General features: G+C 45.9%; 1 protein-coding gene across 1 annotated transcript in view; it reads right to left on the bottom strand.

The window, feature by feature from the left end:
* Positions 1-5,050: 5,050 nt before the first annotated feature.
* DNAJC18 (DnaJ heat shock protein family (Hsp40) member C18) overlaps positions 5,051-14,480 on the bottom strand; it is a 22,095-nt gene continuing 12,665 nt past the window's right edge. The window contains exons 6-8 of the mRNA XM_037147520.2: positions 14,143-14,252; positions 12,090-12,262; positions 5,051-7,297 (exon numbers count right to left, since the gene is read on the bottom strand). Of these exons, the coding sequence (XP_037003415.2) occupies positions 7,173-7,297; positions 12,090-12,262; positions 14,143-14,252 (408 nt within the window). The 3' untranslated portion in view covers positions 5,051-7,172. The remainder of the gene's footprint in view (positions 7,298-12,089; positions 12,263-14,142; positions 14,253-14,480) is intronic.

The raw sequence follows: 14,480 nt of genomic DNA, 5'->3' as shown, positions 1-14,480 counted from the left end.
GAGTTTGCAAAAAATGTTATCATTGTCCAGGAGGGAAGCTGAAAGTGTAGGTAAGCCCCTCAGGCTGCTCCCCAGGTCCCCCGAGGGGTCTGTTTTTTAGCTAGATTTTGTGCCCTGACAGACATGGTCATTCCTGTGTGTCCTGTGTGTCCCTTGTTGCTTGTGTCTATTCTCATGTCCTTGAGAGCAAGGCTATTTCTGTCAGCCAGTCTAAAAGGGCCCAGAGTATACAGTTCACTGGGACTTCTGTGACTTCTGCACTATCCAGTAGAGCAGACACTAGCTAATATGGGCTATCCAGCCCTTGAAACATGCATGGCTCCTGTGACTGAAGAGTTGCTTTTTTAATTTTTAAAAACTCTAAAATTTACATTAAAATAGCCTTATGTGGCCCTGACTGGTGTGGCTCAGAGAGTTGGGACTTGTCCTGAAAACTGAAAGGTCGCAGGTTTGATTCCTGGTCAGGGCACATGCCTGGGTTGCAGGCCAGGTCTCCGATTGGGGGTGTGCAAGAGGCAACCGATCAGTGTTTCTCCAGCACATCGATTTTTCTGTCCCTCTTTCTCCCTTCCTTTACCTCTCTCTAAAAATAAGTAAATAAAATATTTAATAAATAAATAAATAGCCTTATGTGGCTACTGGCTACTGTTTTGGACAACGTGGGCCGAGAGGATGCAGTTATACAGGTTGTGTGCCTCAGCACAGAGCTTTTTTGGAACTTTGTCTATCAAATGTGAATGTTCATCTGAATCACCCTGGACAAAGCTGCACATTCCTCTGCAGTGATCCCCGAATCTTCCCTTGATCTGTGTCCCCTCTGTAGGATTTTTCACGAGGGGCTGCTAGATATCTCTTGCCACTCACCATTTACCTCCACCAGCTGGAACAGACTAACTTGTACACTTAGAGGAAAACCCTGGAACACAGTAGGCTCCAGCAGCCGGTTCCCTGGGGATGGACAGTAATGAGCAAGAGAGAATGCTGGATACCAGCATAGTGATGGGGGTGGTCAGCTTGGTTGGGGACTACCACAAACTCCCACTTTCTAGGTCAACAAACATGAGCTCCTGGCCAATCAGGGCTCAGTGGGGCAGGATGACAAGGCATCACAATTGGCTCTGTGATCCTGCCCGAGAGAGAGGGGCTTTCTTCACAGGGTTATCATCATGATTGATCTGGTTTTCTATTGCTGTATAACACATCACCCAAAATTTGTTCCTTAAAAAAAATCAGTTTACTCAGGAATTTTCAATTTGGGCAGAGTTCAGTAGTGAAAGCTCATCTCTGCTCCATGTAGTATCAGCTGGTATGGTTGTTGAGGGAGGGAGGGAGGCTAGAAGTTCCACTCCCAAGGTAGCTCACTCACATAACTAGCAAATTGGTGTTGTCAGCTGGGAGCGCATCTGAGGCTGAGGACCAACGGTCTTGTTCCTCTCCACAGGCTTGGTGACAGGGTTCAAGAGAAAGTATCAAAACTGACAGGAAATGGAAGGTGACAGTTTCTTGAAGCCTGGGCCTCAAAAGCAGCATAGTGTCATTTCTGCTGTATTCCATTGCTTAAGGAGCCACAGAGTCCAGCTTCCAGGAGAGTGAACACATCCCACCTTTTGATGGGAGGAGTTTCAATTTGGGCTACACTTCCAGAGGAAGTCCTGAAAGATGGCGTATCATTCCCTTCAGGATTCAGCTTGAATAAAATTAGACGGGAACTTAGACTAGTAGGGGATACAGACAATAATCAAACACTTAAATCTCAAACTAAGTCATTATTCAAATAAATAGCATTATAGTTATGACAGGTGCTAAGAAAGAAAGGAATGAGAGTATTTTACAAGGAGATTTAACCCAGTCTAGGGGTAAAGGGAAGTCTTCTGTGGGGAAGCGATTTTTGAGCTGGAACCTAGGAAGATTATTAGGAGGCACTTAGTGAAGAGGGGAGGGCCAGGTGAGTGGGAAAGGGTTCCAGGAGGAGAGAACAGTATCCATCAAGTCCCTGGGGTAGCAGAGTGTAGTAATGCAAAGGCCGGTATGGCAGGCAAGAAAAGGATGTACCAGGCAAGCAGGGGTGGAGGCCAGAAACTTGGTAGAGCCTTACTAAGTATGAGGCCATGCTAAGGACTTTGGTAATAATTATTCTGGGGGCAAAAGAAAGCTACTGAAATATTTTAAACAAGAGGGTGATGTGATATAATTTATGCTGTGAAATGTTCTCTCTAGTTGCAGCAAGGTCTACATGTTGGCAGGGCCTGAAGTTGTTGCACAGAGACGACTCATACTTCTGAGGCTACTGCAAGTTTTCTTTATCAGAGGAAGCAGTTGATAGTTTGGGAGTCAGATGGTGTCAGAGGAGATGGAGAGTAGATGGATTTAGGATGTCCTGGCGGTAAAACTGTCGGGACTTAGCCGTGATGGAGAGGATGTGGGGAAAAGGCTGTTTTGGTTGTTTATTGCTGCAGACTACCACAAAACATAATTAATGACTTAACACAGCAACCATTTCATTATTCGCTCACGAGTCTGCAGTTTGAAGAGGGCTTGTTGGGGCAGCTAATTTTTGCTCTGCCCAATCAGCTGGCATAAATAGCTCATATGTCCATGATCTTAGTTCTTGCTGCTAGCTCAGTCATTTGGTTCTCGTCTGCGTACCTTCTTCATGTGGTTACCTTGGTGATCTCTGGGAGCTTGTACTCACATGGCAGCTGGTTTCCTCTAAGTGCAAAAATGGAAGCTGCTAGCTTTGCCATGTTCTATGGATTAAAGATCAAAGGCACGCCCAGATCTAAAAAGAAACCACACAAGGGCTTGAATACTAGGTGTGGTCCATTGTGGGACAGCAAATCAAATCTACCACAGTTTCCTGGGCTTCTAACTTTTGTATTTGGTTGCATGATGATGCTATTTATGGAAATGGGAGCACTCAAGGAGTGTTGCTCCCATTTTCTCCATTAAAAAATAAATTGCCACCCTAGCTGGTGTAGCTCAGTGGATTGAGGGCGGGCCTACAACCCAGAGGATCGAAGTTCGATTCTTAGTCAGGGCACATGCCTGGGTTGTATGCCAGTTCCCAGCAGGGGACGCACGAGAGGCAACCAGACATTGATATTTTTCTCCCTCTTTCCTTCCCTTCCCCTCTAAAGATAAAATCTTAAAAACAAACAAACAAACAAACAAATAAATAAATAAAATTGCCGTACTCTGTTAGAGAAGGGTGGCTGTATTTCAGGTTTTTCTTCCTCAGAGTTGCTTTCCCTGATCCCTCATACTGGATTAAATCTCTTTGTTGTATATATTCCTGAGGCTCCCTGGGTATTCCCTTTGACATTCATCCACTGGGGAGCATTGTCAAAAGTCAGGCTCCCCATTAGACGTGCACTGGGTCCCACTTGTTCCTGATTCCCATCCCAGAAGCTCAGCTCACCGGACGTGCGAAAATTCTCCATCTCTGTTGAATTGAATCTCATGTCAATCTTTCTCCAAATGACAGGTATTCTGACCAGTTGGGCTCTGGAAATGGTATATTGTATTTATATACTAACTGAAACATATATTGTATTTTTTTAACCCCAGAGTTTTCCAAATATGGGTCGTTAAGGACAGAGCCAGCAAAGAAGTGAAATAACAGCTGATTTTCAGATGCTAAGTAGCTTTGACCTGTCCATTGGCTGTAAAATGCTGCAGCTGCTGTTCTCGGGTAGAAAACACAGAACCAGTGATGGCACCAATGCTGCCTATTCCCACTGAAGGATGAGAGAGGACCCGGGAGGAGGTCAAGAGCTTCTCTAGTCTTCAGTGGCTCCAAAGGAGTCAGGCAATATGCCGTGCCCAAGGGTGCCACGGGCAAAGGTAAAAGGACAAAGGAAAAACAAAGTCTTTTTTAAATATAAAATCATTTAATTTCTTTCTGGGCTAAAATACACTCAGTCCAGATGTGGGAGATCAGGTGACCAGATTTTTCAGGATTTGGACTCTTCGGGGAGCTGATTCCAACTGTGCCAAACCTGGCTCTGGTCACAGAACACTCACATCTTTAATTCCAAATACTGAATGGGATGCAAATGATGTAATCATACCTAACACATGGGTACATAGGTAGTTGGTGGTCACTGCACGAGGTATCAACAATGCAGGCTCAAAGAATAAAATGTACAGTAACTTGGCCCTTCCCCAAAACAGATGTATTAGGAGACTAAGTTTACCCCTTAACATGAATCCAAAATGAACACTGGTTAAGTGCTAGCTCCTGAGAGGAACAGTGCATGCAGAGACAGCTTGCGTGTGTGGCCAGTCGTAACAGAACGCTGCTGCAGTTCCAGCGGTGCCTTCTCACAACGCCAGTCCTGAGTGTGAGGGTGAAAATGACAGTAACATAGAGCTTGGCCAGGCTGATGGGCCCCATGTCCCAGCGGGGTTTGGAGTTCGGTGTAATTTCTACGTTTCCAATAGAAAGCATAGCCATTGCATTTTCCTACTGATCACTTCTTCCTGGCTGTGAGGCCTGGAGCTGATCAAGGAAGTTCATACTTTCTGGTTTGAGCAGATGAATCCCAGGGTTGCTACTCTGGGAACATGGATGCCTTCCAGCTTCCGTGTTCCTTGTGGTGAGGATTTTCACACTCCCCTCTTCACTGCTGATCACTCGGTGCAGAGAGCACTATCACTCGAACGACGAGAGCTTCAGTGTTTGCTCGAGCCTTGAGCCCGATTTCCTAGCCGCTGCCCCACCACACGTCTCCAACCTGCACTAATGCTCACAGGTCCAGTCTGGAGCTTCGTGCCAAGTTCTGCCAGCGAGAACGAGCCTCGCCTAGAGAGCTTACATGTGACTAGGAAACCTTCCAAGAGGTGTAGGCAAGAGGAAAATGCTTACTTTTACCACCATGCAGACAACCCATCTAAACTATATAACCCGGAAAAGTATAGTTTAACAATATTCTGGACCGTACCAAATAGATAAATCTATCGTTCAACCAAATGTGAATAGCTTTCCCTTGAGGAAACCAGATGTGAGCGTGGTGGTCTACTAAGTAGTAAATAAAACAGTACCCTTGGCATTATAAAAACAGACGATAGGCCTGACATTTATTGGAGTTAGTGTTGCCTCTGTGTGGTACCAACACAGATGACTAACGTCTGCCATGAAATCCATAAAATGTGTGACTGCGCTTCGTGGGCACGGAGAGCGGGGTCTCTTTTAGCTTGTCAAGTCAGTTTAATTATGGCCCATTTTCTAGGAGGGGTTGAGGTTGAAGAGAACGTTGATTTGTGTGTGCACAGGAAAACTTTCCATAAGCCTGTTGGGCTCACAGGCACCTTTTACCATGTAAATCCCTTCGGTCACTCAGAGGGAATCAAGAAAGCCCCCCAAACCCAGGAGGACAGACACAGTCGGACAGCAAAATCCGGCTGTCTCTGGAGCTGCCCCCCACCCCACACACAGCTGAGCGGCTGCCCCCAGCAGCTACCAGCACCCCACTCTTTACCTCTGGAGGCATCTCCTGACCCTGCGGAACGTGAACCATGCCAGACACATCTGTCTGAGTCATGGCCGGGCATCAGAAATGAGAAACTCCACTCTGAAAATCGGCTATCATGTTGAATCTCCATCCAACAGGGACTTTTCTCCCAAACTGAGGAAAATGAGTGTTGACTGCAGCCGCCTACTGATCCTTCCAGGTTCAGATTCCTGATGATCTGGACGGCTCAGTCTGGTGGCTTGCGTCTGCAGGAAGACCCAGAACCACGTGGCCAGGACAGCAATTTACCCCTTCCTCGTCATCAGGGGGAGAGCTGCCTGCCTTTGAGGGACCTTTCATTCCATATACTAAGTTGGTATAGAGTCTTGGTTCCTAACGACTGGGGGACAGGTGTCCTGATGGATGAAGGACTGCCATAGAAAGAATGCAGGGTCACAGGGTCTGGGGGGACAGGAGCATTCTTGGGGAAGATTCTGCTTTACAAATCTGGCTAGAATCACCTGAGAAATTGGGATGATCTCACACTTTCTACCTCATAATCGCACTACCATGTAGCTCTGCCACTATCACTTGTGTGACCCAGGCCAACCATTCATCCTCTTGGGGCCAGTATTCTCATTCATAAAAATGGAGATAACAGGTCCACTTCACAGAGCTGTGCAGAGATGAAAGGAAGAAAATGCATGTGAGAGCCCCTGCTTCATGCTAGGCACTCAATAAATGTTGACTAGGTGAAAAAACATTTCTTACTACGGACTACAGGGCACTGCGTTGGACAAAGAGACTGCTGGGGCCAACAGCAGACCCCCACCGCCATGGAAAGAAGGTCTCTCCCTCTCCCTCTAGGCTTGCGCGAGCAAGTAGTCCAGTCGGCTGGCAGTGCCAGCTCCCCTTCGGTCTGACCACTGCACCTCTGTGGGGGGCAGGGACCCAGTTCCTGCGATGTGGCAAAAAGAAGCAACAAAAAGGACATACTCTGGGCACTATGATGGACTGAGAAGTGGAGACAAAGTGTTGCCTTTTACCTTCACCCCCGGGCCCTACTTCCATTGAACTGTTTCACTCTATTGCTTTTAATTTCTGAACTCTCTGAAGAAAGAGAGAGAGTTAAGGAAGTAGAAGAAGAAATTCAAATCAGGCATTTTGCTAATAATTCTGAATAGAGATTAGACAAATAGAATACTATTGACTATAACAGTTTACGTTTCTCCACATTCCCCTTAGCAAATGGAAATATGAGTAGGAACATGTTCCAAAGGCTGAGCCCTGGGGAAGACGATGACGCTCATGTAGAGAGAGATATAATTCTTGGTGCACTTTGTAAATGACTAATATTAAGCTGCTCTGGCTGCGCCTAGGAATGACTGGTTAGTGAGGAAGGGAAGGCAGAAGACTTGAATCTGCTGTGGGACGCCCTGAACTACACTCCTGGAGGCCCGGCGGGTGTGGGGCAGGAAGGCTGAATCCAACGTACTGCCATTAATTCAACCTAGATGAACTGTTTGGGGCCCCTGGGGCTAATCCCCAGGAAGGATTCTGTGGTAAGTCTGGCTCCACGTTCAAGTGCCTTTAACTCAGCCCGCCAAAGTTAGCGAATTGTAAAGTGTTCGTCATTTCCTAGTTCTGTATTATCAAATGGAATTAGGAACATAAATAACAAGTAGCAAAACCCCGACCCTGTGTAGAACTATCATCCTCTCAGCCCCCTCTGCGTAGGCCAATAAGTTTGGAAAGTTTTTCACAGTTTTCAAGTTTCAGCGACTCTGCTTTCTGTTTCAGTCGTTCATCTCTGTATAATCCTGCCAAATTTGTCAACTCCGACTCTGAAAGATAAAAAAGGTAACCAAATCATCAAAAACACTTGCGCTCCTTCACGTCATTTCGAATAGCTCTGAAATCAAAGTTCCTTTTACTTTATTTCATGTTTTCTCTTTCGATTAAATTTAAGAAACACTCATTTATTCCAGAAACACGTGTCAGGCAGCCATCCTCCACCAGGCGCTAAGGATTAAAGGGCACCTGTGGTCCTGGAGTCGTCCGTATCTCTGCTCTATTATGAAAGCACCAGCCTCGGTTCTTATCAATAGAACATTTGGCATCAGACTTAGGAAGGCTCCATGTGTGCAGTAAGAGGAGACCATTTCACAGTCTTCCTACGAATGGTATTCAGACGGCAGTTGGGAGAGAACGGACTCCAATCGCCTGTTCCTGTCATCTGAAACAAAGACAGCTGCTTCATTCTTTCCCTTGTGCTGCTGGATCATAACTCATACTCACTCACTGACACACGCCTACCTCTGGTGGGTAGGCCTTCTGTGGAAAGCCAGGTTGCCGGCGGCTTCCTTCATTCCCTCCCCACGTGTGGGGGTCCCTAACTCAAAGGCCAGAGGCAGCTGGGCTCCTTTAAAAGTGAAATCATCCGGGTCTGGTGACTAAATGAATTTCATTTTCTCTTAATGGTGGAGAAGGTCATTCTATTTTTAACCAGAATATAATCTCCGCAGTCTTCCCCAACTCAACAGTAGTTAGCGGCCTCTATTTTTTATTCTTTCGTAAAGTTTTGGAGACAGTGTTGGAAGGAGAGGCCTGGAAAGCACCTCCTGAGACATGCTGTGTACGGACTAACAGGAAGGCAGGCTTGGATGGCCTGCGTGGCTTCCGAAAGCCTCTGACAGCAGGCGGCTATGCAATGTTTAAAGGACCATGCTTGTGAAAATGCTGTTTTAATCATTTGGAAATATGCTACCCATTCTTAATCATCTTGCTGACAGATTTTGTTTTTCTTGGTGGAACCAGAGACACCTGTCTGATTAATCAGTGAACTTCCTGGAAACAGGAATTAATACTTAGACAGGGGAACAATGGGCACTGGTTTCTGAATAAGCTTCTATCAACACAAAACACCGCCTGGCATTTCTGCTCACAATGATTCTATTTACACCAAGTAAGGCCCAAAGTGCGGACTAAGGGCAGGACTCCAGGGTGAAGGGTGGGTATGCATGAAAACCCTCCCCCTACAATGAGGGCTCAGAGCCTGGGCCCTAGCTCAGCAGTTGCTTGGCAAGCGGCGAGTCTCCTAGGCTTCAGAACAATGCGCTCTCTTCCCTTGGTGCGGGTGCCCGTGGTGCCTGCTAGCCAGAGCTTGCCTTGGCACGGTCTCCTTGCAGGTGATGGGCTTCATGGAGGAACATGTGCTGCACCCAAATGAAAGCCCTCCGCTCCTACGTCCTGCCCAGAGGGCAGCATTAACTCATATTTCTCTGGCTCCTTTGGCTTGTGGGAAAGCTGTTCAGGAGGCCTCTATAAAGTCAGTCTGTCCCTTTGGTCCTCTGGAATCACAGTTACACCAGTGTATGGAACAGGTTCTGTGGCTTTGCTTTTCCTTGCAATGATTTCTGTAGGTATTTTTTCTCCTTCCTTCTCGTCTTTTTTATTTTTGATTTCCTTAGGGTTTTTGCTTACTAAGCTTATCTAAATGTCTCATTGCTTGAAGTCTCATTCCAGAAAATGTCAAGGCTACTGATTCGTACTATTTTCTACATTGAAGACCACGGTAACAAGCTGGTGAAAGATAACTACGCATATGTGAATGCTTTTCATAAAGCTCACCGAAGCTGGGTTTCACTGCTCTGGAGCTTGAGACCCTGCCCCAGAGCAACGACTTTGCACAAGCTTAGTGATAAAAACCCACGTCTCAAACCCCCACCACCATGCTTAGAGAAACTTCTCTCCAAACTGCCTTTCGATGAAACAAAAGGTCAATTCAGTGAATATGTTACGTTTGACAGGTTCGGTTAATATTCAGTAACTTCTAAGAGAAAAAAATCTTTGCGAGGGACAGGATCAAGAGAGCATCTTTTCTTGTTTGTGAAAGGTTTACCTTACCCTGAATGCCAGTATAAGAGGTGGGCAGAGCATTGAGCCTTCAAGGTAAACCTACTCAGACAAGGTGCCAAGGTGTCAAGCAAGTCCCAGAACCTCTCCCGAGAGCACTCTACAAAAACCCAGATCACAATCTTGACAGTGGAGGACCCCAACAGATCCCACCCACCCTTGTGATGCAGCCTAACGAGACAGTGCTGCATCCAGTCTGGCAAGGCCAGTCAAGGCCCGACTCCACCAGGAGCAAGGCACTTACTACTTGCCAGACACCGTGCTAAGCACCCATTCCATCTTCTGTAACCCATAAAACCTCTCTAGGAAGAAGTTCGTTTACCCCCACTGCAGAGCCTAAGCTCCGACCCACTCTGTTCCCGGCTCCAGGGCATGGAAAGCAGAGCTCCTCCGCCGGACAGAGCAAGGAGCTGGGCTCAGCGCAGCAGGGCCAGGAGGCGGTTCCTGCCTGTTACTCCTGCCCACCCCAGCCCAGTGGCATGGCCACTTCCCCTGGCATCAGGTTTAGTTTCTAGACACAGCTGTGAAGGAGAAAACAGGGCAATTAGTGTTCATAGTAAAGAATTACTCATAGAATTCACTCAGATTAAGCATTCTAAGGGAGAGCAGAGAAAAGAAAGGAACAAAAGATTTAAAAAGACAATGGGTAACTTTGCTAAAACCGGTTCCCATTCGGTATTTTGCCAAGAGTGAACTTTGTTCTCAAGTGGGTTTATTTTTACCACCTCCAAGTGCTAAATTTAACCTTGTTGGCTGCACTTGCTGCTGGATCCGGAGGGCAGATGCTGCTCGTTCTCAAATGGCATTTGGGTTGTGTGGGGGCTACGGACAGTCACTGCCGTCCTTAAATGCCAGAAATAGATTTTTAAGGGGTTTGTGCTGATAGCCCTGGTTAGAACTTGTGGGTACATGCATCACATTTACTCACTGGATTTTTATTTATGCCTCAAGAGGGCAAAAGCCCCGAAACCAGGCCTCGTGAGGGTGAGGGCGAGCCACAGGTGCCCTGGAGGCCACTGCAGGTGCAATCCTTATTATGAGCTCCTTAGGGAGTTCCAGCTGGGGTACGTGTGCAGCTGGGTGTGTGTCTGAAGAATGTCAAATGCAGATTTTTATCCAGTTCTTGTAGAAAGCAACAAATTCAAAACCCTCCCAGGGCCCAAAACAAGGAGAGACCTTCAGGGCACACACTGCGGCCTTCACTGGATTTGGGTCTACAAATACATGGCCTTTCAGTCTGAGGCCTTTATGTTGATCCAAATTCTTTCTCATTTTTGGAAACTTGTAGGATACTCCTAAACCCTCACACTTTTCAATAAAAAAGCAACTTTCTCCTCTCGCTGAATTCCCCCTATGCCCCAGAGTCATTGCCTACCATGCTCCTAATGCAGCTGAGAGTTCAGCTGGGCTTTGCCCTATGGATGTAGAGGGCAGAGACAAGGTCCCTTGGGACCGGGGTTAGGACACTGACCCTGTTCTGTGAGTCCTAATCCTCAGCATTTTCACTGTTTTCCAGCCCTGAGACTCTTCTCTTCCAAAGACGTTTGTTGAGCACCTGTTCTGAAACGAGGACTGGGCCAGGTGCTGGCGACACAAAATTCGTAAGACATGGTTCTTGTCCTCAGAGCCCACAGTCCTGAGCGGAGACTGACAGGTACCTACAGAACACTAGCGCTGTGAGAGCAGCTCTGTGTTAACGGGGTGAGCAAAGTGCTTGAACACACAGGAAGGAGAGATTAACTGGGGGTGGGGCTGGGATGCATGATGGGTCAGCCGGGGCTTAGCAGCACTGTGACTGAAGAGCTAATTTTATCAGACACTTTCAGATGTTTAATAATACCCAGTACTAAGGTTTAAAAAAAAAACAAGTTAGACTGCTTTTTAAAAATTAACCAAAGCCAAGTTTTATAAGAAAGTTACTAACCATGTGTGTGTATATGTGTATATCGTCAAGTGGGATAAAAACTGAACTCGTTGCCTGAGAAACAGGGCTACACTTGCTACCAGCACTCCCCATTAATACTCACTGGAGCTGTCAGCCAAGTGGCTGGTGCTGTTGCCCAGACCGTCTCCGCAGAAGGAAACAGAGTGGCAGGCCTGCCCACGCCTACTCTCACTGAAGGGGCTGACCCAGAGAGGGTCACTTTTGCTCTGTGTGTCCACAGCCGACAGGAGAGGGAGGGAGGGGGCATGTGTCTCAAAAACAAAAACCTGTAGACCTTTGTTCTAGCTCAAAAAGTTAAGCTGGATCAAACAGATTTCCCTCTCAGGAATGTGGCTGGAATTCGGAAATTGGACCAAATCGGCTACCAGCAAGAACTTACAGAGGAAGCTTGTAATAAAAGAAAAGGGGCCAATGACTGGTAGGACTGGAGACGTCAGAAGAGCGACCACAGAAGACACGGCTATGAAGGAGGACAGCCCGAAGAGGCGAAGGAAGGAAGGCGGAGAGGGGGGCAGATGGGCAGAGGCTCAGGGACAGAAGGACAGAGAGGCGTCCGGCGCTGCCCACCTAAGTTCCTAAGACTTCCAAGTCCTGGCCACATGTGTCCCATCAATAAACGTCCCTTTTTTAAAATAGAAGCCTGAACAGGCCTCCGTCCTGTCTCTGTTCACATAAACGCGTGCGGCTCAAACGAGGAGAGAAGACTGATCAGGAAGCTGGGGGTACCTCAGGTTGGAAGCATGGCCCCAGCAAAGGCCTCTTTCAGAGCATCTTACTTTGTTGTTTCTCCTTCCAGCAGCTCGTCTGGATGTAATCAATGTAATCCTTCTCTATCGTCTTCTCCAGCTCACGCAGAGACGCTCCCCTGTAGACCTTGTCAAAGTTTTTATCCACAAAGTAAGGCACCTGCAGGTTCTGGGTTTCTCTAGAAATGGTGTAGCCCAAGTTCCTAAAACAGGGAGAGAGAGGCTTAGGTAAGCTTGTTATATTTGGCCACATCACTCAGCACTTGGCCTCACAGACATCATGATCACAATGACCTCTGCACAGGGCAGACGTAGATAGGGTCTAAGGCACCTCATGTTGATAATTTCCCTCGCAAAGTAGTTCGTGTAATGTCATTATTGCTCGTCCATGAGCATCTTCATGCTGTGGATTCAGCCTCAGCTGAATTCTCTTAAAAGATTCCTCTCTTATACTGCATTCTATGCTAAAAGTAGAATGCTAATGTCCAAAAATCAGTTTGGATATTGCGTAGGACCTAGTGTAGTACCTGGTGCAAACGAGCAGGCTATTGGTAAATGCTGGTTGAATAAACTGATTGTTACAGTAAACTATTTACAAATAAGCAATTAGCTTACACCCACTAAGCATCAATCTGCAGGACACAATAAAAAGTTCTTCACACATAGCTGCTAAGTAAGAAATGCAACAACCACAAACAAGACTCCGACACAAGATTCCAATGATGCTTCTGGGCTACTTCAGTGGGTCTAAGGTCTCCAACGGTATCTGGTGCTTAGAAACAGTGACAGGTCTGGGTTAACTAAATTCTAACCACGAAAAAGTATAGACGTGAACTCGAATTCAAGGTAAAATAATGTAGCAGCAACGTGCAAAGTGCAAGCTGGACAAATTCTATCTCAAATGAGCTACACTTGAACTTTTCTCAGCCTCCTCCTTTGATGTCTCTACTTCGGGAACTTGCTGAGTGTCCAAGAGCTCAAGCCACGACCATTCCCACCTCCCTCTGCGAAACCGCTAGCAGTTTCCTGACTGCCCCCCACTGGCCTGACAGGGAAGGAGGCAGCAGCACATGGAGAAACAAGGGAATTCGGGAAGTGAGGGTTTCAGGCCTAATAGTGTGATCTAATAGCAATGACCTAACTGTGAGTCTCAGATTTCCTCTCTGTGAAATGAGGGTATTGACTTAGAAGGACGGTTTCCAGTCCACAGTGGTCACCAGCAAAGACTCTTTCTCCTAGGTATTGCCCCATGGATTGCATGTTTTAAGGTTTTTGTCCACTAAGCTATAATAATAAGTAATGGCCCATTTTGTCATTATTAATTTTTTAAAATAATGATTTTTGAACTTTAGCAGGGTCCAATAATAACCTGGAGTGCTTGCTCAAACGCAGACGACTGGCTCTCACCCTCAGAGTTTCTGGTTCAGTAAATAGAGAGCAAGGCCTAAGAGTCTGAGTTTCTGACGTGTTGCCAATTGATGCTGATGGTCTGGGGACCAACTTTGAGAACTGAGTTCATTGAAATAATTAATGAAGAAAATTTAAAAATCCTATTAGAGCTCACAATCTTCATGTAATATAAGCATTACAATGCATTTCTATATTTTCACCAAAAGTAAGGAAATGTGGTAAGTATGGTTTGATTATATAGCCTTATAAATAAATGTCCTATTCTTGCAAGTTCTTAAATTTAAAATCAGTGGATTTCAGTTACTATGTTCCCAGACGTACAGGAGTCCAGCAATCCTATCACAAGCTCAACAGATCCCTTCTAACTTGAACACGGCATGATTAGGATTTAATCTGAAGCTGGAGTTACTTTCTATTCATCTTTCAGAAATTGTTGTTGTTGTTCTGCAACTGACCAGATGATGTCGCTGTAGAACAAAACAATCCATGTCCTGAGTACTCAGAAAACTGCCTACAGTATTTTTGAGTCTATGCACTATTATCCAGCTGTTGGCTTTAAACACAAAAACATGTTTTCTACAACAAAAGGTAAAATAGAATATTAGTTATTTACAGGAAAAACTTCAAGTCTTTCACCATTCAGATTGTTAAGATTTATAAATATTTGACTTACGATTTGTAGAACAGACTATATGGGGGATTAGTAGCTAGCAGCTGAGTAATGACAGATATAATCACAATCACAAGAACTGGAAGTAATTGGATAAATGCAGAATATGTAGTCTGAAAAAGAAAAAATATCTAGTGTAAGTGTTCTTCATCAATATAAAGCTTATAGGAAATAAGATTGTTTTCCCAAAGAAAAATACAAATTAGCAGTGCATTGCGCAAAGCCCAAGGCTTTTGGGAGAAGGCTGTGCTTTGCTGAGAAGTACCAAACAACTCTGTTCTTTCTGCTGAGAAAGCTAAAGGATGCCCACCCACAATCCGACTGACACACAGTAATTCTCC

This window comes from Artibeus jamaicensis, unplaced genomic scaffold, assembly GCF_021234435.1.
Source record: "Artibeus jamaicensis isolate MK-2021 breed Jamaican fruit bat unplaced genomic scaffold, CSHL_Jam_final contig_456, whole genome shotgun sequence".
NCBI classification, from domain to species: domain Eukaryota; kingdom Metazoa; phylum Chordata; class Mammalia; order Chiroptera; family Phyllostomidae; genus Artibeus; species Artibeus jamaicensis.
This window is presented reverse-complemented; position numbering and strand designations above follow the sequence as displayed.